Source organism: Protopterus annectens, chromosome 1.part1 (genome assembly GCF_019279795.1).
Source record: "Protopterus annectens isolate FY-2018-M chromosome 1.part1, PAN1.0, whole genome shotgun sequence".
Lineage (NCBI taxonomy): Eukaryota > Metazoa > Chordata > Ceratodontiformes > Protopteridae > Protopterus > Protopterus annectens.
The window spans coordinates 515,557,047-515,583,815 of record NC_056726.1 but is presented as its reverse complement, the minus strand read 5'-3'; the positions used below and the strand labels follow the sequence as shown (position 1 = coordinate 515,583,815).

General features: G+C 43.8%; 1 protein-coding gene across 6 annotated transcripts in view; it reads left to right on the top strand.

The window, feature by feature from the left end:
- Positions 1-26,769, top strand: part of BCLAF1 (BCL2 associated transcription factor 1) — a 1,196,126-nt gene that overhangs the window by 733,966 nt on the left and 435,391 nt on the right. For all 6 annotated transcript variants that reach the window (XM_044076391.1, XM_044076404.1, XM_044076411.1 and 3 more), the window contains exon 9: positions 2,807-2,888. In XM_044076391.1, coding sequence (XP_043932326.1) covers positions 2,807-2,888 — 82 coding nt within the window. The remainder of the gene's footprint in view (positions 1-2,806; positions 2,889-26,769) is intronic.

Genomic DNA, 26,769 nt, shown 5'->3' with positions numbered 1-26,769 from the left:
GGGAAGGGTTCAGATACCGAGCTGACTGAAAGCCTTCTTTCTCAGTCTTACTGACTGACAAGGGTTGGGGACCTGCTCATCCTGTTCTGTAATTATGGTAAGTGTATACCTTTCACATCAAACATCTTATTAGTATCCAAACATAATAGATAACCTTCATTTATCTCCAAAGTACTAGAAAAATGCTCTTCCAGAGAATAAAATGTTCATTTATTTCACTTACAATTCCTTTGCCTCTTCCTCTTCAGCACTTTGAAGCCGTCTGTCAAACCTGCACTGAATTATTGTAAAAGCAGCTTGCAGTCTGTTTTAAACATTATTAATAGATGCCATGTAATGAGATCTTTTTTTGTTTGTTTTTTGCTGTCCTTTCCCTTGTAAACCAGTTTAACAACAGCCTCATACAGTGGCATGTTAAGTGCACCACTAACATGCAGTCAGTCATCAAAAACTTGTACCATAATATCTACCATATATCTTACAGCATGTAGTAGTTAAAGCCTATCCCGTTGCTACCCAGCATATGGTAATGGTAGGAACTGTTTTTTAAACTGACATAATTTCCTCCATAGAAATATTCCCTTTAGCCCAGAGTAGTAAGTCACCCACCCACCTACCATCCCCATTTCAGAAAGCCTGGCCTTTTTAGCTGTTTAATTTAGACAGAGAGAAACCCTAACTGCCACAAATATGCCAGGTTTGACTAACAGCACAGGTGCTAGAGGAGCGGGCATGAAGGGAGCAGAAGTGGGTAATTCCAGCTCACCCACCTCTTGGGGGGGGGGGTGCCAAGGTTAGTCCAGGGGGGCATCATGACTAGAGCTTACATTAGTAGGCGTAAACCAGGGCACATTTCTGGTAGCACTTGTCAGCCAGAGACCACTTACATTGGCCTTGACTTCTGAGAAGTAAATGCCAAAAAGGAGCGGTCCAAGAACTGATCCCTGAGTGACTCCACTTGTGACTGGCCTCTTTGTAGAGGTGAATTCCCCACCTGTTCAGGCTTGCACTGTTGCAGACTAACGTAAGATAGCTTAATTCCCTTGCTGCTGTTTCTCATTTTTCTCTCACTAATCTGTTGCCCAGTACTGCCTTGGTGAACCTTTTTGCAGCTCCCCCAATTAGTAGTTATGGCTAAGTATGTATGACTGTGAAACAAGTATTAGACTTGTCCAGGTCAGTGTCTTCAGATGCATCCTTCTCTATCTTCCTTGTAAGGTCAGGGATACTAGCCCACTGGGAGCTGATCCCCAGCTACATGCCTTCGTCACACTCCAGCAGAATGTTAGTCATATCTGGAGCATTAGAAACAAGTAAATTATATTTTTGAGGCCCTACATCAATCATAAATTCAAACTGTAGCCGAAAGTTACTTTCTTTACTGTGGTTATAGTAACAGCAACGGCCATAGCAAACATAGCTTTTACTTCCACTATCACCCTCTGGTACAAGAAACCCAGAGTGACACTTCTTGAAAGTAGGGTAATTTCCATATGATCATGTACAGTATAAAGACCACCTTTGGTCTTCCTTGAAATTGTCCATAATCCTAGTGAGACTGGCCAGGTCAATAAAAAGAAAACAATTTTTGAATAGTTGCATTAAAGCTTCTAAAAGTACTTCTTGTTCTGTTATGGCAGTGCACTCACTGGTCATCAAAGGATAAAAAGGTTAGATACAGATTTAAAAAAAAAAAAAAACTACCGTGATAGCCCACTGGCTGTTGACTTACCCTGCATTGATGGTATTTAAAGTTACTGAACTCCAGAAAACCAGATGAATTTTTCTTGGAAAGGGAGCCAGCCCCCCCCCCCCCAAAAAAGAAAAAAAAAAACAGGATGATTAGTTATGAAAACCCTGATAATGGCATAGGAACCTGAGAGGGATAAGTGATCATGGGGGTAAAAGATCAAAAAGAAGTATATAAAATGAAACCTGTGTTGGCAGTAACAGTAGTAATCCTAAAAGTCTGCACTGTTGAAAATCCCTGAGGTTAACTATGTTGTGCTCTGAACAGATTGTACTAAGCCTTTGGCCCTTTATAGGGGAGAACTAGGGTGGTATTTATTTTATGCACAGGAGTTCAGTCATGACACTGCAAGTTTCACGCATATGTCACGGGGCATATCTGCCTTCGTTGCTACATTGCTGCTAGACAGGCACTCACTACCCTGTGATTGGATGAAAAAAAACTATTGGGAGAATTCAGAATTAAATAGATGTGTAAAGCATTAGTAAATTCTGATTTTGAGAAGCAGAACAAACTTGTAAGACTGACTTAGGATACATTTTGAAAATGTAAAACCCATTAGTTAAAAGTATTTTTCTATTTAGTTGTATAAAAGAAATCTGCGTTTTTATCACGCATGTTCAGAATTTATATTGTAATGGGGATCCTCAGTGGAATAAGGTAGCTTGGCAGTTGAGGTAGGAAAGTAAACAGTTTGGCCAGCATTTTAGTTGCCTTGGATATTGCTTACTGTGTGTACCACTGACGCCAGGTTTTGAAGTAGGCTATCAGAGTTACTACAGAGCACTTCACACCATTATTAACCATTTATCCAGAGCACTGAAGTAGTAAAACCTGTTAAAAGCATGTGCTTGTGAAATGTGTATGACCTTTATTAAATGGTGTTCTTACTTTTGTGCTTTCATATGCCCCTTGGAAGGTAATGTAATCATCCTGACTGTATTCAATAAGCATGTTGTAATGTAGACTTAAATGTTGCAGGGTAAGTATGATGACATTTGCTGTGCGTGTTTTGTAGCCAGCTTTCATTTGTCGCTTGATAATGTGTTTGTTTAGGAGGATTGACATCTCCCCAAGTACTTTGAAGAAGTATACTTATCCAGTGGATGAAGAGGTGCCAAAAGAAGAATTTCAAAAGGTAGACAGCTTGTACCTACAAGTACATTTCAATCTATAATAATTTTTAGTTTGTTTTCCACATTACTTGTGCATTGCTACATCTTTGTAACCATGAGAATGGACAGCAATTAATGCTGAAATGCTACCATAAGTGAAGAACTCCACATGTAGACCGATATCTTCTCTTAAAAGTATGACTGTGCAGTACATTGTCCATTGTCATAAAAGTCAAGAAGCTGATTTTATTAAGAGTGTTTAAAAATTATTAGCAAAATGTATAAGCATTGTATTGTGTAAATCAGTACTCTGCCTTAGTTTGTACTGCTGTGTAATGCTTCTCTGTTGTATTTGCATTACTCTGAAGAATATCTGTATCAGACTGTGCTACTGGAGCCAGGACTACCTAGCTTAAGTGACCTTGTTTGATTTTGCTTAGTATTAAACATACACTAAATTAGCTTGCACTGTTTTTAGCTAACGTTAGTGACCTTACTTTGAAATTAAATTGATATACATTTCTGGTGGCAGAAGGGAAAAACCAAACTAGTTCTAGATTTGTGTTTGCTGTTGACGTGAAATTCTAGTGTGTTGCTATTGGTTTTGAGCGTTCTCTTTCTGTTTTCCATGGTTATTAAGTAAGACATTTTAGCAACGTTTAGTGCGTTGCTGTGCTTAGCGTACAGCATTGTGCACTTCACAAACACAGGCGTCTTGACCTACCATCTGTACTCTTTATCTCCTTCTTCACCTAGATCAGTGCTACTTACAAGTGCCTATTCAGCTTGCAACTGAGTAGCAAGCTGCAGTGTGCACTTTGATTGCCGTCTTGTCCTTCAAGCAATCCATAAATGCACTGTTCATAAACTCACACTTGACATCTTAGCCAATATGCACCCATTGTTTGCACACAGTGGGTCAAGACATGACCTCTCCATAAATCTAATCTTTACTTTCTGCATCTTTTTACAGCTCGGTGTGCTTTCCTCATTGAAGCATCACATTTAGTTACATGTAGTTTTCCTGAGTTAATCAGTGTATCCCTCCATTAAGATAACCCACTTATTCATGTCCCTCCATAAACTAGTGCATGTTGGTGAATGTAGTTTATTCTGTGTATTTCTTAATAAATTCCCTGAATCACTGTACAAAAATGGAAGATCATCCCACTTGTTTCCATTCTGATGCCAGTCTCTTAGCACTTGGTATCCACAGGCAGTGCAGTAACTGTCTTATGCTCACATCTAGAATCTTCTCCTTCACAAAAATAAAACACAGACTGTGACCACTGCACACTTCTGCCACAGTCTAACCCAAACCACTTTAAAATGTCTTATGCTGAAGCTTTAAAAAAATTTTTTTACCAAAGCCTTCTAGATGTAGGACTAGGTCTCCACATAAATACACCTAACCTTTTTCATGCACATTTATAGCAGAGAGTCACTGAGTCATATCACTTCAAATCTGTTATTCCAAACCACTGTACTATTAAAATATATTAGTTATAAGTGATTTTGCAATTAGGTACACAGATAACTTTGCTCACTAGGCTGGACATAGATAGGGTAGTGATGATTTTGTTTTTCCAGTTGCAATGATCTTGGACATGTCATGGGCTCAACTGAAAACTCCATGAAACAGAATCCACACTGACTTCAGGAAATACAATTCACCCTTTATTCTGGTACCTCAGCCTTTCGCTTTCATGGAAGTCAGTGTGGATTCTATTTCATGGTGTTTTCAGCTGTGTTTTCTTTAGTCACGTTTGTATTTTTGGACTGGTGGTGTGTTATTACATGTCATGGGCTCTAAAGATCCTTTCACCTGACAAATATGACTACATCATGGTGTTTGTCCTTGTGGAAACAATGTAGGGCACAAAGCCTGGTGGGACAAGCAGTGAGACATATTAGAATTCTCCTTCCATGCGTGTAACAAATGCAGCCAAAACACTGGTGCTAAGCATAATCCTTTGTTCTCCAGGTGCAAAGGCTAGGTACAGAGAAAACATAAATGGCTTTAATAGTTGCTTAAATAGTTGGTGTCATTTCAGTGGGATCTAATATGTGTCAGCAAGGAACAAGAGCAATATGCTGTAAAGTCTTAACTTGCTTCGCAAAAGATGGCCTGTACCTCTCATTGCAAGGCTTCCTCATACTAGCTAAAGCCTTTGCTGCCCCCTTTGTGCTTTTTTAGGCAGAGTCCAGTTAACAAGCATTCCAAAGTAAGAAACACACAAACTCAAAACTGGATCTCATGAAGGTGGCTTTGCTCGGTGCCAAAAGTCTCAAAAACAACAAATTGCCCAATCTTGAGGTTTCCTTCCATTTGGAACAAGTCCATATTTGTGTAATTGATGCATAATTTAAGTGAAAAATGCACTTCCCTGGTACATGGGATTTGTGCTTGTGTCTTTAAGTCCAACGGCAACTGTGGTGGCATCTCCCTATTTGTTAAGGGCCATATCTTGTCCAGTTAGGTTCCCATAGACCCACAAATGGAACTTGTAGAACTCCAGATCACTGTAAACAGAACAGACTATTACAGTATAGCCTTTTACAGGGCACCTTCCTTGTCCTCCTGATAGTCATGCAAGATTCCCAAGTGTTCTCTGTGAACTCCTTAAACAAGAACTCCATTTGATTTAATAAATAAAACTCCCTGGATCAGATATTTAGCATACCCACTAAACACAGAGGATTACAGTCAGCTCTGCATTTTAGGAGGAGAGCAGTAGTTCCCTTGTGTTTATTTAATTTAAAGCAAAATTTGCCTTGCTGTTGTAGGCACAGAGTCATTGTCCTCTGAAGTCTTGCCATCACAGTCATCTTTCATGGATTGCCATGAGGTGGTTCTGAAAGGCAGGTGCAGCTACCACTTCACCTTGTGCGCAGAAGCAAGGTGCAATGCTGTACCGATGTTTGTGTGCTAACTAGTCCTTCAAGTCCTCACAGGAATTCTGAGTCTGAACTATATCCCGATGGATTAACTTTCTTTGCTTTATACCTTGCACAGTTCTGTTTAAGTAGACTGTTCAGTTCATAGTGGAAGGATGACTGAGTGAGAAATAATTTTACTGCAGGTTAACTCCGTGCCAATAGCAGACCTTGCTCATTTCTGCCATGCTATGGCAGTTTTCTAGCACACATTCTGCAGCCCCTTGCTTATTTGGACATTAAAGTCTGTGCCAGCTTTTTGTGTTACTTATTCACCCCCCCCCCCCCCCCCAAAAAAAAAAAAAAAAAAAACTTACCATAGGAGAGCCAAAAAACTTGATCTTGGGGCATTAGCAGTGGAGGCCTTCTCCCTTGCCATCTCATCCCTTTAGACATCTCTGTATAAGATGAGACAGAGGTCATCATGTACTGGTAGGCACTTTTTGGAAAAGTTCTGTGTGCTGCATGCTGTTCTCCCAACCTCACTTAGAAAACAGTGATACAGCAGACCTGGCTACCACCCTTTCTACCTCTCTTAGAATATACAAACTATATGCCACTTGTAACCCATCTGATTGGCTCCTACAGCTGTGGAGATGTTACTCAGATTTGGGTTGTTTGGGCTGTAGTCAGTGGTCCCTCCTAGTACATCACAGACCTGGGCTTTGCAATCTCTTCTAAGATTTTAGAGATATTTCTGAAGTCATTGTGATAAAAAAAACACCAGGAAATGGGGTTAATGGGCTTACTGATATTACCAAATGGTGATGTCCTTCATGGATGCATCTGCAGTCATAACAACTGGGTTGTCCTGTCGTCAGGCAGCCCTTCAGTCGGCCGGATTCCAAAGTCCGGGTCCGCTTCGCTGATGTCGCACTTCACCCGACGCCATCTCTGTTGGTCTTCGGGTATAAAGGCATCAGCCGACGCCATTTTCCTCAGTCTTTCTTGCCGCGTGGCGCCCGAAGCAGAAGCTGTTCGCAAGTGCCGGTCGGTCGGATCCAGAGATTACTTCTACCGAATACTACTTCGAAGACTTCTAAAGCTAAGTACCACGTTGGGGACTCTTTCTTGCCTCAGCCGATGTCAGAAAAAGTTAATAATTGTTTAACCTGTGGGAAACAAATACCTCATAAAGATTTCCACTCTTACTGTCTGCCTTGTTTAGGCCCAGCCCACGACGTAGCAGCCTGTTCGCCTGTGCTTCTTTCAACCGCCGAACGCTTAGGCGACGGTCGGAGTTTGCTGAACAGTTTTCCGGTTCTGATTTTGCGTACATTATGCCGGCGGATCCTCCGACTACCCAATCTGCCAAAAACGCAAAGATAAAGACCGACATCGCGGTCCGCGGTTTCGCTGAAACCATGGTTAAGCAAACCGCGAGTGTCTCGGTTTCGGCCGAAACCGAGAAAACTGATCAAAGTACAGCTGAATCTATTTCTACAACTGAGGCCCCTGCTACCATTCTTGAATCGGCCTCAGAAATTCTACCCACTACGGTGGTTGCCACTGACTTATCAGACACCATTCCCTTGGATGTCTCTACCCCAGCACGTGGTGCTGCTAGGCCTCCAGCAGCCATGTCCATTAAGGCCTTCGCCAGGGCTAAAGCAGCCAAGACTACAAAAACAGTGCCTGTTAAACCCCCTTCAACCAGGCCCTCCTCTAGTTCTCAAATGCTTACTCTGGCAGAAGATTTAATTTCATTAATTAGAGGATCTCAATCTCACCCAGACAGGGCCTCTCAGCCCCAGAGAAGATACCTAGGGCAGAGCCCACTGAGCCAGTGTCATGTGATGATTCAGGCGATGAATCAGACATAAGTGAGCAGCCAGAGGCTCCTTTCTAATTTTGAAGACTCTGATGCTGAAGAATCCATTCCAGTTGCTTCCCACCAGAAGAATTTTCCTTTGGGGAAACCTTACATGCCATGCGAGAGCAGTTCCAATGGCAGCAACAGGATTTTTCAGACTCCAGAAAAGACTTAGGACCTTCCTGCACCTTCCACAACACAGGCCCTTAGCTATACCTCCTGTTCTCTCTGTGGTGGATGATGCTTTCAATGATGTCTGCTCCGCTCCAGATTCTTTACCTCCAGCCCCTGCCAAACCAGACAGATTTTACAGGGTGCCAGACACTCATCACCACCTTTACAAGGCCCCTCTTGCAGACCCCAAACTATATCCCAGGGTCCCAAGGCAGTAGCATGACCATAGCTAAAACCCTATTCCTTCTGAAAGGGAAGCAAGGTCATTAGACAGATGGGGCAAAAGGTATACACTTCAGCTACTCTCTCAGCTAGAGCTTTAAACTGTCAGTTTCACATGATACAATACCAAGAGTTTATGCTTGATCAGTTAACTAAAAAGCTAACCACTGATGAATCTCTTGATAAGAAATATGTATTAGAAATGGTAAATAACATACAACAGGTTAGTAACCATTCCTTAAAATGTGGCTATGATGCACTGGAGGCTTCATTTAGATCAGCCATGACTGGCACAGTGATAAGAAGGCATGCATGGCTAAAGGAGCAAGCTTTACCGGATCATGTTAAAGCAAAGTTACTAGATGCTCCTATGGATAAGACAAGTTTGTTTGGTACACCTGCCCAGCAGGTTATGAAGAAAATGGAAGAAAAGGCAAAATCCGCTCAAACGGTTAAAGATTTCTTGCAGGTTCAACCCCAAGGTTTAGCAGGAACTGGCCTGCCAAAATTGGTCCTTTCCTGACTCCACAAGATCCCACAGGGGCAGAAACAGACGCTCCAGAGGCAGAAACCAATCCAGAGGAGGTGCCTACAGAGGACGACAGTGGCAAGGTAACAACAGAGGCACAGACACAACCACTGCCACTACATCAACACAACCACAGTGACTTAACCTAAATCCGCCTACCAGGGAACAAATAGCAGCTCCTCTAGGCGGAAAGTTAACCTTATTTTCAAAAACTGGCACTATATAACAAAAGACAAGTGGATTTTACAAACCATAGATCAAGGATACCGGTTCCACTTCCACACTTTACCAATCAAAAGAGGAATGCCAAATCTACCTCCAAATCAAAACCCAGAGGCTCTACAACAGATAATGCAGTTAGCAAACATGAGAGCTGTGGAAAAGTGCCAACTGCAGAGCAAGGAAAAGGGTTCTACTCAAGACTATTCCTAGTTCCAAGAAAGGAAAAAGTTGGAGACCAATTCTCGACCTGTCCGCCTTAAATACATACATCATTGTCCCAAAATTCAAAATGCTGACCCTACAGCAACTTCTTCCCATGCTGGGCAAGGAGTGTTGGCTGGTAACTCTAGATCTCAAGGAGGCATACCTGCACGTCCCCATTCGACCAATCTGCAGAAGATACCTCAGATTTCTTGCAGGATCAGAGCACTATCAATTCTCAGCATTGCCCTTTGGCTTATCTACTGCGCCCAGAGTATTCACAAAATGCCTGGCATCAGTAATTGCCCATTGCAGACTACAGGGAATACAAATTTACCCATACTTGGACGACTGCCTGCTACAAGGGGACAACAAAAGCAAGCTGACAACAGATTTACAAAGGGTCATCTACTTGCTACAAGCACTGGGATACACAGTCAGTCTACAAAAGTCAAGGCTGATACCATCCCAAACAAGGACATTCTTGGGCGCGGAATTGGACACAGTCAAACAAATGGCATTCCTAACTGCAGAAAAACAAAAAGAACTCCCTCTTTACTTCTTGGCACTAACAAAGCTGAACAAGTTAACAGCAAGAAAAGTACTGCAGGCCTTGGGCTTCATGGCATCATGCATAATCCTGGTCCCACTTGCCAGACTACATATGAGAAAACTACAGTGGTACCTAAAGAATTTATGGTCCCAACACAGTCACAGCCTAGAAACAGAAATCCCACTAATTCCATGCTTAAAACAGGAGTTCCTATGGTGGGCTCAGGCATGCCAGACAAACCCAGGCCTACCCTTTCGCAGATGTCGAGCAAGCCAGACCATCACAACAGACGCTTCAGACCTAGGATGGGGGGCCCACATGCTGGACAAATGCGTGCAAGGATTGTGGACACAGGATCAACTTCACCTGCACATCAACCTAAAAGAAATGCTGGCAGTAAAACTGGCAATCCAGAGGTTCAGACCATTTCTCAAAGAGGGCCAGTTGATGATAAGGACAGACAACACCACAGTCATGTGGTACATCAACAAGCAGGAGGCACTCATTCATACCCCTATGCTGTATGTCTTTGGAGCTGTGGAACCTGGCACTCAGCTACAACATCCAGTTACAGGCAGTGTTTGTACCCGGAAAAGAAAATATTCTAGCAGACATATTAAGCAGAACCACATCGGATGCCCACGAATGGAAACTGCACCCGGACATTTTCAAGACCATCTCAAAGAAATGGGGAATGCCTCAGATAGACCTATTTGCATCACCTCTCATTCACCAGCTCAAAAAATTCTGCACAAGGACATTACACCCACTGGCATGGAAAGTGGATTCGCTCTCCTTCAGCTGGAAAGGCCTGACAGCATATGCATTCCCACCTCTTCCCTTGATACACAAAGTATTACTAAAAATCAAGGAAGAATGTCCAAGGATAATCCTGATAGCTCCAAACTGGCCAAGACAACACTGGTACCCACTGCTGAGGAGCATGTCTCAGAACAATATGTGGCCAATACCCTGATGCCTTTGATGCTAACTCAGAACAACTACAGCATCATACATCCAAACCTAAAAACGTTGCAACTGACTGCATGGAACATCACATAGCAACAGCTAACCCAGAACTTTCTCAAAGAGTTAAAGACATTATTCTTGAAGCACGCAGACCTTCAACAAGAAGGAACTATGCTGGAAAATGGAAAAGGTTTGTCATTTGGAGTACTGAAAGAGGAAAAGATGTGTCAAACATAGATATGCCTAACATTCTAGAGTATCTGGCCGAACTTCTTCATTCAGGCTTGTCCTACTCCTCCATCAAGATACATGCATCAGCTATTTCAGCAGAATACAGCTTTGATACACCTGTTTTTCACACCCTTTGCTCAGGCAGTTCCTCAGAGGAATCAAGAATGTAAAACCTCCAAGGAAACCACCTTTGCCAGCTTGGGACTTAAACTTTGTGTTAGAAAAGTTGACACTATCACCCTTTGAACCAGCAGCAACAGCAGAACTACAACACCTGTCATGGAAAACTGCTTTCCTACTGGCAATTACTTCAGCAAGGAGGGTTTCAGAGCTACAGGCCTTAATGGCAGTGCAACCCTTCCTAATCTTCCACCAAGATAGAGTGTCCATGAGGACTAATCCTACATTTATGCCTAAGGTGGTATCCAGAGTGTCTTTAAACCAGGCAATCCACCTACCTACCTTCTTTCCCAACCCACAAAACAGAGGGGAAAGAATACTGCATACCTTGGATGTACATAGACAGCTACGCTACTACTTGGACAGAACAAAAAGTAGCAGAAAGACTGACCAACTTTTTGTAGGCTATGCAACAGGAAGGGAAGGAAAAGCTATTTCCAAACAGACAATCTCCAAATGGATAGGAAATTGCATACGATTCTGTTACACCTACCATGGAAAACCAATTCCACAGAACATAAGACCTCATTCTACAAGGCCAACAGCCACTACCACAGCCTTCTTACGAGGAGTGGCAACCAAAGACATTATTGAGGCGGCTACTTGGACCTCCGTGCATACATTTGCCAAGCATTATAACTTACCTCTATATTCTAGATCCCGAGCAGGGTTTGCCACTGCTGTACTGCAAGGGATCCTAAACACACCATAATCTAGTTTTATCCTCCTCCCCTAGTTGGCTATGGTATTCTACCCAGTTGTTATGACTGCAGATGCATCCATGAAGGACATAGTACAGTTTTGTACCTACCATAAATGTAGATGTCCGAACTGGATAGCATCTGCAGTCAGGATTACCCTCCCTCCTTCCCCTCTGTGGTACTCCTAGGGTATTTTACCCTCCTAATAGCTAGTTGGTGGGGGGGAGTCTTTTATGGTGTATTTGTTTGTATATATGTACATACATGCTTATTTTTGTGTTCACCTCTATCTTTTTGGAAACATTGGCATCTATCCAAATTTTAACCTCCAAGAGGGCTACTGGCATCTGGGGCAAGAAACACTGAGGAAAATGGCGTCGGCTGATGCCTTTATACCCGAAGACCAACAGAGATGACGTCGGGTGAAGTGCGACATCATTCGAAGCCGGACCCGGACTTTGGAATCCGGCCGACTGAAGGGCTGCCTGACGACAGGACAACCCAGTTGTTATGACTGCAGATGCTATCCAGTTCGGACATCTACATTTATGGTAGGTACAAAACTGTACTTTCACCTTCACTGCTTATTTGGGTCTATATTATAACAACAAAAGTTTAAAATTGCGAACGCTCTAAATATCAAAAATGCCGGACCTCGAACTCGCTATTTTAGGGGGCTGTGCCTTCCCACACCCCCCGCTAAATATATATACCAATTCCAAGATCGCACTACAGTGAGGAAAAGGCAAATATTCTGATCTTCACTGTACTGCAGTCTCACAAAAAGCACTTTGTGGTCCAGCATTTTCAATATTTAGAGTGTTCACAATTTTAAACTTTCGTTGCTTCTACCTTGGTAAATGTAATGGATATTTGAATGTAGGCACATTATATTTCAAAGACCTTGCTTCAGAGCTCGTGTAATCTTAAGGTCTTCTTTGAACAGAGAAAACATTTGACCCTGGGACAAAGTGTAGCCACAGTTTTTAATGAGGGAGAGTTGTCTTCTGAAAGCATGGGCAAAACAGCCTTGAATGTCAGTGTAAAATGGTTAAGATATTTACTAAAACTTCTGCAGACTGAGAGCATCAGTTCTTTGAGATCCTGTCAGTAGTTTGTGGGCCTGAGTGCATCAGCTTCAATGAGCACAGACTTGCTAGCCCCCAGCTCCAGGATCTCTCTGATTCCTAAATACAACTGCCCTTTAGAGGCCAACAGCAGAAAACCAGGCATCTCAGACTTGTCAAGCCCTTGTAGAACTATTTATTGACAGTTTCCAGTTGTTGTTAGATGGATGTGTTTTTGGTGCATGCTTCTAAGGGGCTCCCTCCTTGGATAGCCCTACATTTTTTTTTCCTTTGAGGAGGCCTTTGAAAGTGTTATAGATGTTTTTTTTTTTTCCTGTGTTGAAAATGAAACAATACAACTGAGCCTTCTACACTGCTGCTGGCATTTTTCACCAAAACAAGATCCACTTCCTTTTTGAAAGGTATATTTTTTAGTGATGTGTGGGCTATTATTCCATTGTGCTGCTGCTCTGCCGTGTCCTGCAACTGGAGTTTGCATTCCACAGTCCGATATCTCAGCCCCTGCTGTTTTTGACTATTTTTTTTTTTTTTACTGAGCAGTGTGTGATGGCATGGTACAAAGTTCATTTGCTGCTGATGCCTTTCTTAGTTCCTGCTGTTTGTGGCGATTACAGTTTCGCTGAGAAATACGTGTTGATATAACAAAGGTTACTTAGCTGACTACCTTCCCTTTTTGAACTGTCTTCCTTTGGTATACCTCCTAAGAGGAAATGGCGCCGTTATCCCCAATTCCCTTCAGATGTTGGGAAGGCAGAGGATCTCACTTTGCATGGTTGTATTCCCAATCCGGATTTGATACATTGATGAAATGTCTTCCAGCTGTCCCACCCAAGTGTTTCTTTTGGGAAATGGATAATTACAAGAACAGTTTTAATTGGGGAGAGAAGAACTTTACAGCTCTCACAGAAGGTGTTTAGATAGTTTGGATGATACCCATCTCATCCATTTAATCGACTTGTGTATGTTTGACCTCTTGTCGGATCTGAGATGGCAAAGGTAGTGCTCCAGTATCGAACTTTCTCAGTTTCTTTCCTTACGTAATACACCAATGTGCCTGTGTGTGTGTTGCTACCTCACATCTCTTTTGCCACCGAAGTAATCAGACAGGTTTCACATCGGAAAGGTAACCGCGCCACCTCATTCAGCTTAGAGCTTGTTCACATTCTAGGTTATACCCTTTTATATTACTATTTACATTTTTTTCTTTAGTATTTCAGAGCTTCTTCATATTTTTCACTTTAACTCCTTCCTTAGCATTGCATAGGCATTTGACCCATCATCACTGCTTTTCTTCTCTAATTCTTAAGTTAAAAAAAAACGTTATTTCTAGACATAGAGTAGGAAAACATTAACACACACACACCACCCCCGATACCCATGAATTGTGTGTGATGCCTCTGGGTGGATCATTTGTCTGCAGATTGTTCTGTCTGCAAGATCTTCAGTCCTCATGCCTTATTGGACCAAAGAAATAGCCTTATTATTAAAGGGTTGCTGTCCCTGGATCTAGAGGCAGATAAACCCAAAAAAGATAAGGACAAGCACAAAGAAAAAGTGAAAGAAAGGTATAAGGAGAAGAAAGCTGAATCCAGAAAGAGAAAGGCTGATGATGATGATGATGATGCTTCATTGCCTCTGAAAGTGTCTAGGTTAGAGTTTACACCTTCTTTGACTGTGGACAAATCATCATCATCAGCTCCATCGACCTCAGACCTGATAGTTATACCAAACAGGTCTCCCAAGCTGGTAGTTAGCTGAATTTCTTCAGAGAAGGAGCTTTCATTTCCCTTTTTGTCCTCCTTCCACTTCTTCAGTGTGCTCCTTCAGGAGTTTATCAGAGTTTTACTGGGATTGCATGATGATGGCTTTCTTAAGGGCACAGATTGAGGTGGGCACCCTCCCATCCCTCTGTCTCTGTTTCAAGGACAGTTCAGTCTGGCACTTCTCTCCCATTTTAAGCTCCTTTCCCAGTCCATGCTTCAGCAACAACAGTTTCAGAGCCATTGTTTCTGCCAAAGTCTGTGCACTCAGGGCTGACTGGTCTCTTCAATCTAGCTCGGTTCCACGTGTTTCGAACCCAGGAGGTCCCTTCAATGGATATAGACCCAGAGGTCAAGGTTGCCCACAAAAACAAGGATATTGTGGTCCTTTCTGTTACAGGCAACCTAACCATCATTGAATGGCTGCCCAACTGCTCCTCTGCAAAGGCAGTTGAAGGCATTTGTCCTTGTACTGTTCTGTTTAAATGGCCATCACACAGGACTCTTGGGTAAGAAGGATAATATCCAGAGGCTACATATTTCCCTTTTCCTACCAACTCCCCTAGTGTGTTGGGCAATTCCAGGCATTCCACCCCATCAGCACAGAGTGGCCAAAAGAAATTCTCTCTGTCTGTACTAGAATTTGTCATCAGTAAGTCCCCACCAGATCAGAGTGGATCAGGATATTATTTGAGATTCTTTCTGGTTCCAAAGAAAAATAAGGACATCAGGCCAATTTTGGGCCTCAGCCTTCTAGAGACCTATGTAATGAAGTCCCCTCCATTCACGATGGAAGCAATTTTGCCTTGTCTACAGGCAAACAGTTGTATGTGTGCCATAGATTTCCAGGATGCTTATCTTCAGAATAGCCGTAATTTCCAGGAGATGTTTCTTCTTCCATATGGGAGCTAGTCACCACAACTTTCTGGCTGTTTACCAAGTGCGTGGCAGTAGTCGCAACTCACATCTGGTTCTAAAGGGATTTGTATGTTCCATATCTGTTTGACCTACTACTTGCTGCCACAATGAGAGAGTCCTTAACTGATGTCAGACATTATTTGCTTCAGCTTAGGGTTACCACCTTTTCAAATGCTCAAAGTGGGATATTTACTGTAGAAATGTCAGATTACCAGGACAAAACATACCCATGACCAGTACAAATGATAGAACTTCACCTTTCTGCCAAAATAAAAGCTTATTCGTGTAGCATTTGAGTTGCTTATGCTATTTCATATAACATTTAGGTGTTTCAGAGAAAAAATAACTGTCTTCTGAAACTATGAAAGAAAACTTAGGAAATATTTTCGTACAATAATGTCAGGACATCTGCCATTTTTTCAGTGTTTTCGCAGGACACAACTTCCCAAAGAGGGACTGTCCCTCACAAAGTGGGACAGGTGGTAACCCTACTTCAGCTCTGTCTGTCCTTGAGCATTTCTGTGCTAGGTGGCTGTGCACCTACAAAAATTGCAAAATCTGCTGGTCATTCATTCCTAAAATCCTAGAATGCGGTTTTCTTCTCTAAATATCTACTTAGAAGCCCAACGTGTAAAGCAGCTCATGCATAATTAGATGGGGAATCCTCAGCTTTGGATATCCTGCTCCTACCCAAAAAGAATTTCATTAGGAGAAGGCCTGAAACTTCAGATGTGAAGTTGTTAAATCTCGCCGTTTATTCTCACTGACGGGTTCGGATCCGATCCTCAGCTCCGACACGGCTGATAGCAAAGCTCAAAGTTTGCCAGTAGCTCGAGACCAAGCCCCTTACCCACAATGCACTGTTGGAATTACCTCAGATCTAGTTTGTCGCGGCAAGAGAGATCTCGGTGATCCAGTTAGCTCGGACCATTTTGATAAATCGCAAGTTTTAAAAAACTTTTTTCTTCTCTTTTTGATCGATTATTCATATTTTGTGTGTGTGTGTGTGTGTGTGTGTGTGTGTGTGTGTGTGTGTGTGTGTGTGTGTGTTGTTACAAATAATAATAGTTTAAAGTAGGTTAGATTGTAGTGATAGTGCCCTGTGTTGGCTTAGTTTTTCTTAGTGTTGGGCCCTTTCTTAGCCCTATTTAGTTTAACAATTTTTACTTATTAGTATATTGTTTAGTGTGGGCTTAGTTAGCCCTGTATTTAACCTTTACAGGTTAATTTTGTGGTGTCTCTCTTTATAATATGTTGGATGAGAGAGAAAGGTCTCACCCCAAATCGGGGTTTAAGAAATGTCCAGATTGTGGACAGAAAATGTCCGTCAAGGACGGACATGTCCAATGTGTTTGCTGTCTGGGGGCTTAACACCTCCAAGACTCCTGCAGTATTTGCCACTCTTTTTCATCTAGGGTTCTCTTAGAGAGAAGGAGAAAACTCATAGATAGGAGGTTGCTGCAGCATACTTTCTCTGAGGCGTTGGGTAGCCAGGAAGGTGCCAGCACTTCTTCTAAATCTTCAAAATCTTCTGATTCTAAACAAACCAAGAAGACAAAGAGATCAGAGGGTACAGGGTCATCGGTTCCACAGTCCTTGGAACAGAGTATCCCTTTGGTTCGGAACCAGCTCCCAGTCTTGGAGCCAGTCTCTGAGGTTCCCTCATCTCCTCTGCTCCAGTCAGCACCTTTGGTGCATTCCTCGAAGTCTTCGGTCAGCCTCTCTGATATGGATATGAATCAGCTAGTGCAGAAGCTCCAACGGGCACCAGGACTTGCTAAATTGTTATCGGCCCCGACCACTTCGTCAGAGCCGAAGACCATTGAACCGGACTTGACTACTCCTCCTCCGAGTCTTACTGGACTCTCGGAGCCGAAGGAGCCCGAACCAATGGTTGCCGAACCTATGGAACCGAGACCCGCACTGGTGTTATCGGTTCCATCTACTCGGACGTCCTCGGCACCGACCGAGGAAGCTAGGAGCCGAAACTCTCCTGTCGGGTCTGGGGAGGATTGTCGGACCGATTTGTTGGTGCCGACTCTTCCTCTCGGGGCTTCGGCTCGGATGAGCTTGGCTCCTACCTCAGGCTCAGAGCCCATGGTTTCAGTGCGGGAGGATCGGACGGTCCCTCCGGATCTGTCTACCCCTTCTCGTCGGAGCCATGGGGCTTTCAATGCCATGAGGAGAGTCCTGTCTCCTAAGACATCATCGGCACCAGTTCGGGCTTCCTTCTCCCCTAAAGCTCCTGTGTTCGCGTCTATGTTTACCGGTCCCCCTAAGCGTAGAGACCCCGAGCCTCAAGTGGCCCCACAGGGCGTCCCCTGCTCTTCCGAGACCTCCCCAGCTGTCCCCACTGAGGAGGTACCCAGGAAGAGACTGTGCAAGAGGAGGCACCTAGACTCCCCACAGGAGTCATTGACATCCGACATGGACTTGGATGCGTCAGAAGGGTCCTCTCGATCCCCCTCTGAGGATATCTTCTTTGCGGAGCTATTAGAGATCCTTAGTCAGAGGGGCGATTGGCAGTCCAAAACCCCTACTGAGGGTGAGTCAGTGCTCTTGAAGGCTTTTGTGTCACAACCTTCCACTTCTTGGGTGTCTCCGCCTTACGATGAGCTCATGGAGCTGATCTTTCGTAAGGCGTGGGAGTCACCAGAGGCCATGGAACCTGTCCCTCAGAAGCTGAATAAGTTCATCTCTGCCCCGGTGGACAAAGCCTTTTTGACCAAAGGAGTGCCTGTTGATGCCATGGTGGGTAGCTGCAGCCACCAAAAAGGAAGTGACTGAAACATCCGCATCTATCCATCCTCCTAACAGAGATTCTAGGATCATGGATAGATATGGGAAACGCATGTTTAGTTCAGCAACTTTTTCTCTGCAATCGCTGAACTATTTAACCCATTTTACGAGACTGCAAAGAGATGATCTGAAAGAGCTAGGAGATACTCTCCAGGGTACGGTAGCTGCAGGGGTTGCCGACAAAGTCAGCACACAGCTCGCTACCCTAAACTCTGTTGTAAACTCGTCCATGCGTCTCATATCTTATGCAGCTGATGGTTCGAGTAGAGCCGCTAGTTCAGGCATTGCTCTGCGGAGACAAGCCTGGATGAGTCTCTGTTCCTTTGTGAACCCTTTAAGTCTTCCTTTATCAACACCCCATTTGATGGCTCATCACTGTTTGGCCCTAAAGTAAAGGAAACTTTAACCAGGTGTGAGCAGGAAGGTAAGACCCTATCTGCCGTTGGAGTCCATTTTTCTACCCCTACTCGGCCCTACCCCAAGGGCCCTAGGGGAGGGAAAATGTGGTTCCAAAAGCACAGGGAGCCTTTTAGGACACACATGGAGAAACCCCCTCTAGAGGCAGAGGAGGCGGTTATACCGGAAGACTCCGCCTGCGCGGCAGAGGGGGTCCACAGCAACAGGGTGACAGAGGCCAGTTCTCATGTCAGCCCTACCAGCGCTCCTGAAAGGGGGCCCGGCTGTTCGGCTCTGGAGACAATCGGGGGTTGCTTGTCTTTGTACCCAGAAGCTGGCTAAACATAACATCAGATACATGGGTACAAAGCATCATTTCCAGAAGATATTTCATACCGTTCTCTTCCGCACCTACTCCTGTAAGCAGAATCCCAGATGTTCCACCCAATCTCAGGAAACAAGCAATCGTAGAGGTCCAAAAATTGCTAGAAAAAGAGTCATCCAACCAGTCCCAACAGACCAATTTGGATTCGGAACATACTCAAGATTCTTTTTGGTACCACAGAAAACAGGGGACTGGAGACCTATCTTGGACCTCAGCAGACTCAACCAATTTGTAAAGAAAGAGAAGTTCCGAATGGTCATGCTCAGTCCATTCTTCCCTTCCTAGGGAAAGGCGATTGGATGTGCTCCATAGATCTCAAGGACGCGTACTATCACATAAAGATGAACAGACGCTCCAGGGGTCACCTGCGTTTCCGTCTGGGAGCCAATCATTACCAGTTTCGAGCCCTGCCCTTTGGTCTCACTACAGCTCCCAGGGTGTTCACCAAATGCATGGCTGTGGTCACCGCTCACCTGAGGCTTCTAGGATTCCAGGTGTTTCCATACCTAGACGATTGGCTCCTCACTGCTACCACCAGGCATCAATTGAATCAGGCAACACAATATACTTTGACACTGCCATCAATTAGGCATTACAAACAACTTCGAAAAGTCTGCCTTATTGCCATCGCAGCATACCGTTTTTATAGGAGCAGAGTTAGATACCTCAACCACCACTCTACATCTTCCAGTCGAAAGAGTCTCACTTCTTCGCCAGCACGTCATCTCACTGGTGTCAAAGAACAAAGCTACAGCAGCAGAAGTCTTGAAGGTACTAGGGCTGATGGCGGCAGCAATCCTGGCTGTACCACTCGCAAGGATGCATATGCGAATCCTTCAATGGCTCCTCTTCGCTCAGTGGTCCTACCAAAAGCTACCGATGCACTACATGATTGTCATCACAGATTCTTGCAAGAGAGACCTTCAGTGGTGGTTGATGTCTCTTCATGTTACAATCAGAAGACTCTTTGTGTCCCACCCCCCAGTAGCCACGGTGACCACGGATGCTTCCCTGATAGGGTAGGGGGGCATTTTTAGGGAAAGACTGCCCAAGGCACATGGACGGATCAAGAGTCTCATCTGAATATCAGTGTTCTGGAATTGAGAATGGTACTTCTGGCATTGCAGTACTTTCAAGACTCTTCCTCTAGGGACAATTGCAATTCAGACGGACAACATGTCAGTGGTCTGGTACTTGAACAAACAAGGCGGAACCAAGTCTTATCCCCTTTGTCGAGAAGCACTCGGGGTATGGCAATGGGCTGTGTCGTCCCACCGTTTTCTGATAGCAATGCACATCCCGGGGAAATCCAGTGTGATAGCGGACAAGCTAAGCAGGGCAATACTGTTGCCTCACGAGTGGTCTCTCAACCAACGAGTTGCGGATCTGATTTTCTGCAAATGGGGCCAGTCTTGCTGCGACCTTTTTGCCAGTCACATCAATACCAAATGGAGAAGCTACTTTGCCCTAATACCACCTCCGGGACATTCCCCAAGAGACGCACTCATATACGATTGGCCTCCGGGTCTCCTATATGCATTCCCACCTATTCCATTGATACATAAGGTTTTACAGAAAGCAAAGTCGCGGGGAAGGACAGTTATCCTCATAGTTCCCTACTAGCCTTGACAGATTTGGTTCCCCTTCCTTTACCATCATCTACTGGAGGATCCATGGATCCTGGACCCAGTTCTGGACCTTCTGACACACCCGTCAGGGGACCTCCACCCTTCACTGTAGTCCCTAAAACTGACTGCTTGGCTAATCCACTTCCCCTAATTGCCAGGCTTCATTCGCTCTCAGATAATACAAGACAAATCCTTTTGTCTTCTCACAAGCCAACCACCAGGAAACTGTACCGCAGTAAGTGGAACAGCTTCTCAATTTGGGCCAATATACAGAAAATCGACCCTTTCCGAGCTCCTCTATCATCCATTTTAGAATTTTTGACAAAGATTTTTAAAGAAGGAGCAGCAGCTGCCACAGTTTGAGTCCAGTTAGTCGCCATATCAAATTTCCACCTTGGATTCGATGGGTTGAATGTTATGAGCCATGAGATGTTCAAGTGTTCACCCTGCTGCAGTCATCACAGTTGGGTTATCCTGTCGTCAGGCGGTCCCGCAGTCGGCCGGATTTCCAAAGTCTTGGTCCGACGTCGGTTGCTGTCGCCTCATCCCTGAGTTATCTAAGGCTTTTCTTAAAGGTGCCTTTCACATGAGACCTCCTTTCAAATTTCCTTATTTTCCCTGGATTTTTAATTTTATGCTGTCTCAAATTATTCTCCCCCCTTTCGAACCAGCATCTTCTTGTGATCTCAAATATTTGTCCTGGAAGACTATATTCCCGGTAGCCATTACTTCTGCCTGCAGAGTGTCAGAACTTCAAGCATTATCTGTTAGGCCTCCTTACATGATTTTTCATGCTGTAGAGTATCTCTCAGAACAAACCCCTCCTTTTTGCCTAAAGTCTGTTCTGAATCCAATCTCAATCCGGTCATTGAGCTGCCAGTCTTTTTTACCAACCACTCTTGGAATACATTATGCACAAACTTGATGTACACAGACAGCTCAGATTTTATCTTGACAGAACTAAGGATATTATAAAATCAGATCAACTTTTTGTATCCTTTTCGGAAGCCAGAAAAGGTAATCCAGTGGATAAAACAACTTTATCTAAATGGTTATCAGATTGTATATCCTTTGTTTATGCGAATGCAAGCATGCCATTGACACACAAACCCAAGGCTCATTCTACCAGAGCCGTTTCTACGTCTTCTGCCTTTCACGCTAAATTGCCCCTTGACAATATTTGTGCTGCAGCCAGTTGGTCTAAGCCTCATACCTTTATCACACATTACAAAGTAGATAAGGCTTCCAGGGACAGGTCTTCCTTTGGTTCCACGGTACTGAAAAACGTACTTCCATGAGCCAACTAAGATTGAGGGTGCAAGGGACACTACCCATCAGTGAGAATAAACGGCGAGATTTAACAACTTCACATAAAGAAGTTATGTACTTACCATAACGTTCCATGTGAGTTGTTTATCTCGCCTTTATTCTCACGTCCCTCTCTCCTTCCCCCTCCTGGCTGACAGTTGAACTTAGAGGCTAGTACCATCCTGGTTTTTCAGTACTTCTTCTTCCCCTTCGGGAAGTGCTTCCTTGTAGAAATAAATAAAAGGGTATAGATACTCGCAGCAAGCAAGATCTGAGGTAATTCCAGCATTGCATTGTGGGATAAGGGGCTTGGTCTCGAGCTACTGGCAAACCTTGAGCTTTGCTATCGGCCATGTCGGAGCTGAGGATTGGCTCCGAACCAATCATTGAGAATAAAGGCGAGATAAACAATTCACATGGAACGTTATGGTAAGTACATAACTTATTTTCATCCAGTGTGACTCTGTTCTTGCTGTGATGCAGCAGGAATCCATGGGAACAGTTATTAACTTCACAGATTCCCACTATCACAACCCTACTAGAGACCAGTATGGTATCGGTAACCTGTACGTCCAAAGAGACCAAGTCTACTGCAGTGGTAGAAAAGGGGGAACTTATTGTAATTATTTCTGAGGGAAAACAGGATATACCTCATCCTGGTAAGGAAAGCAGTTCCTAGCAGTTCATTTGAGGTAAGTCAGGGTTACAATCCACTTTCTTAGAGTGGACATCATGCCTCAGAAAAGAAAACAAAAAACTAAGCATGTCCTTCCTCACCCCCCTCACAGGACTTATATCTGAGGAGGAAGGCAAATCTGATTCAGATGAGGATTTCTGAGGAGGAAGGCAAATCTGATTCAGATGAGGATTACTCATCTCAAATACATTTTCCCGGACAGCTTGCTTCAGGTAATGAAGACACTCTTTCCCCAAATTCTCCTGTAGAGGAATTTTCATTTCTGGATTCTATGCAACATTTTGGATGTCAATCCATACAAGTTACTGATATACAGAAAAGGTAGGTAGAAGCCCCTAAACCTAGCCCTGTACTCCCAGTCTTTGAGGCTTTATTGAATGCTTTTGCATCTACCTCTACTTCTGACATCCAGCCTCCAGCTCCCAAAAGTACTAGATAAGTTCCACAAGGTCTCTGAAGACATGAAGTTCTGTACAAAAACCCTATAACAGACCCCCTAGTCTTTCCCATCTCTCTCGATAATCCCACTACAATTTTACCTACAGATAATGTGTTAGCTTCAGCCAGAGATAGTAGAGCCATGTACTGTTATGATAATAAGCTCTAAACATCTGCCACCCTGGCTTTTAGGGCTTTAAATCATTAAACTTGGTTAATAAAATATCTGTCTGTTCTGGGGAAGAGTTTAATAAAACTGTGGCTAATTGGGAGGATACTGAGCTTAAGGCACAGGTGGTTCCCATGCTCTGTCAGGCTACGCAAGTAGCCAGATATTCTTGTCATATGCAGCTGTGATGCTGAAAAGGCTGCCTCTAGAGATGCAGCAGCTGGCTCTGTCATACACTGATTTATTTAGCTTCGCCTCCAGTTCCTTCCAGAGGATATCAAAGCCAAATTACTAGATTCTTCTCTTCATAGGAATCTTTTGGTTGGTCCTACTGCAGCTGAACTTTTCAAATCTCTGCAGGAGAAAGGAAAAACTATGCTGGATTTCAAACAGATTTTTCTCTCTTCCATACCTACATATCAAATGAGTCACACTTCCAAGCCCTTGTACTTGGAGAACAAAAACCAACACAGAATAGCAAAACAAAACAACCTAGGAAAAGATTTCAGGAGAAAAACCCACAGAGACCTCAAGGCTTTAGAAAGTATTTTCCCAGGCAAGCCTCAGCCTGCCTGTCTTTAGCTACTAGTCCCCACCCCCTTGACCTAAATACCCTTTGTGCAAAAGACTGACTTTGTCCCTCTCAGCTTGGAAACTCAGTGCTGTAGATAAATGGATTTTCTCCATCATATAACAAAGTTACAAAATATCCTGGAGGGAGTTCCTCCCATGGAGGGGGATTCCTCCACCTCCATCCACCGCTCATTTAGGATTTTTTATCCCAGAGACCACAGTACCCATGCCTCCAGTAGTCTCTACGGAAAGGCATTTAATCAAGACTCTTCCTGATTCCTATGAAGGAGGGAATTTGGAGACCTATACCGGACTTGCCCCAGCTGAACACCTTCTAAAAGTGCCATCTTTCAAGATGCTGTCCAATTCTACTTCCCTTCATTCTCCCTCAAGCCTTTCTAGTTTCCGTAGACTTAAAGGATGCATACCTACACATCCTTATCTACTGCTTCTGCAAGAAGTTTCTAAGGTTTTCTGATTTTGTTTTTTTGTTGTTGTACTTTGAGTTCTCTGCTTTGCTCTGTGGTCTGTCCACCGTGACAGGGGTGTTTACAAAGTGTCCTGAATTGGCTTTTACCTTTGCAGAATTCAAAGATACAAATATTTCCATATCTGGATGATCTCCTCATCCAGGCATCCTCTCAGGACTCTCTTCTGCTGCATCTCAGTTACACTTTGCTCCTGAAAAGGCTAGGATTCACCCTCAAACTCAGGAAGTCTTCCCTGGTCCTCTTGGGTTGCAGGCTGAATGCTGTCGCTATGGCTTCCCTCTTCCCCAGAACAAAGTTCAATCCCTAACTATTTTCAGTCTCTGCTCCCCTGAAATTCACCTTAGCAAGGAAGATCCTAAGAACCCCATGATCTGATGATGACAGTTTTCATTCTGTCTTCAATTTGAGTTCAGATCCAATCCCTGGGATCTGACTCGGCCCTTGCAAAAGCTTGTGGCAACCAGAAACTCTTGAGCTACTCCCTTATTGACAGTGCACCAACCGCAATTACCTCAGATCTTGTTTGCAGCTTGAAAGCAAAAGGCATGGTTCCAGCTTCTCTAAACCAGATAAGTGATTGTTTTTTTTTTCTCAAAAACGATAGTTTTCATTTCTGTCATTATTTTTGAATATTTATATTTCTAATTCTTTCTAAGTCATAGTTTTTTGCTATCATAAAGCTCCTTTTCCACTCTTTTAGTATGGTTGTACTCTCTCGTGTACTATTGCAAGTGTACTTCTACAGTTATGTAGTTCTTTAATAACGTTGTCTGTATTCCTACCTTTTTCCGCTATCCCTTAAAAAAAAAAAAAACTTCTTATAAATATTGTTGCCTCTTGTAAACTGTCTGTGAATTAAAATATTTTTTTTCTTTTACCCTTTTTTTATATGGCTGATAAAGACAAAAGCCCAAAATCTGGGTTTAAAAAATGTGAGAAATGTGAAGACACCATTCCATTCTCTGATGCCCACACACTTTGTGTGTACTGTTTGGGTCCATTCCACCTATAGAAAAACTGTGTGATATGCCATTCTTTCAACCATAGAGCTCTGGTTGAATGTAAAAATAAATTGATACTTGAGTTGCTTCCCTCTTCTTTTAGCAAGGCATTATCTGGAGCTTCCCACTCCTCTAGTACATCTTCAGGAAAATCTAAGAAAAGTCCATCTTTGGATCTGTCTATTCCCCTGGATCATAAACAAAAGAAGATTCAAGTTCTTTGATCCAGCCTCAAACTTGGATCCAAAGCTAAAGAAGACAAATACCTGTGGGTCCGACTGCACTATTGGATCCAAAACCTAAAATGACCAAACTTATGTCGGATAAGAGTGCTTCAGATCTGGCTCTGCAAACATCGAATTCAACACCTGATATTCCTTGTCTTCTGAGGAGCTAGGTATTCTCCTTCAGTGAACCCAGTCCCTTCTAGGCTCCCTTCACCTTTTTAGGAAGACCGAAGTCCCCCATCACTCATTTCCACTCGCTGTTCCAGGAACCTTCCTGAAGAAGACATGGAGAGGTTGGTGAGAAAGATTCCCTTGGCGCAGAGCATGTCAAGTGTCCTTTTGGCTGCTACCCCTCTGGGTCAGGAGATACGATCTTCCAATACACCCTCTCTTGGAGTTTTTGGATCCAAACCTTCCGGGTCTGTCAGCATCGGATCCAAAACTTGCTCTGAATTCTTTGGTTTCTTCAGTTCTGGAGGTCTGTCTGAGCCGGGGCTACCCAGTCGACTCCGGGGTGTCTCAGTCGAGTCCAAAGTTTTTGGAGCTGTCTTTGCACCTTAGAACATCGGCACAGGTTAGATGTTCATCGTGTTTCACTGCTGCAGTCATTACACTTGGGTTATCCTGCCGTCAGGCGGTCCCGCAGTCGGTCAGAGTTCCAAAGTCTTGGTCCAGCGTCGGTTGCTGTCGCTTCTTCCCTGACGTCAGTGCGCCAGGGGTATACAAGATGCAGCCGACGCCATCTTCCCCAGCAAAAGCAGTTCGCAAGTGCCGGTCGGCCGACTCCTGAGATTTTCAAATTCGAATTTCAGAACCGAAGTCTTCAAAAAAGCTAAGTACCCCATTGGGAAAACTTTTTCTTGCCTCAGACCGATGTCAATAAAAAGTTAATAATTGCATTTCTTGTGGAAAGCAAATACCTCATAAGGATTTTCATTCATACTGTATTCCATGCCTAGGCCCAGACCACGACGTCCCTAGTTGTCGGTTTTGTGCTAGATTTAACAAGCGCACTATTAAACGTCGGTTTGATTTTGCTCGCCATTACTTTGGCCGAAGGTTCAATTATACCATGCCGTCGGAACAACCGACGACCGGAATACACAAAAAACACAAAGACAAAGATAAGGACAGGTATCCGAGGTCCAAAACTGGCGATGAAGCCTCTTCTAGGCCAGTCGCCAGTTCTCAGTGAGGCGCATTCGCAGTCCCTGACACCCGCTACCTCAGAGCCACAGGCCGCCTCCGACTCCCACGTGGAGATTGCTAGGCCTCTGGAAACTCAAGGTATTGG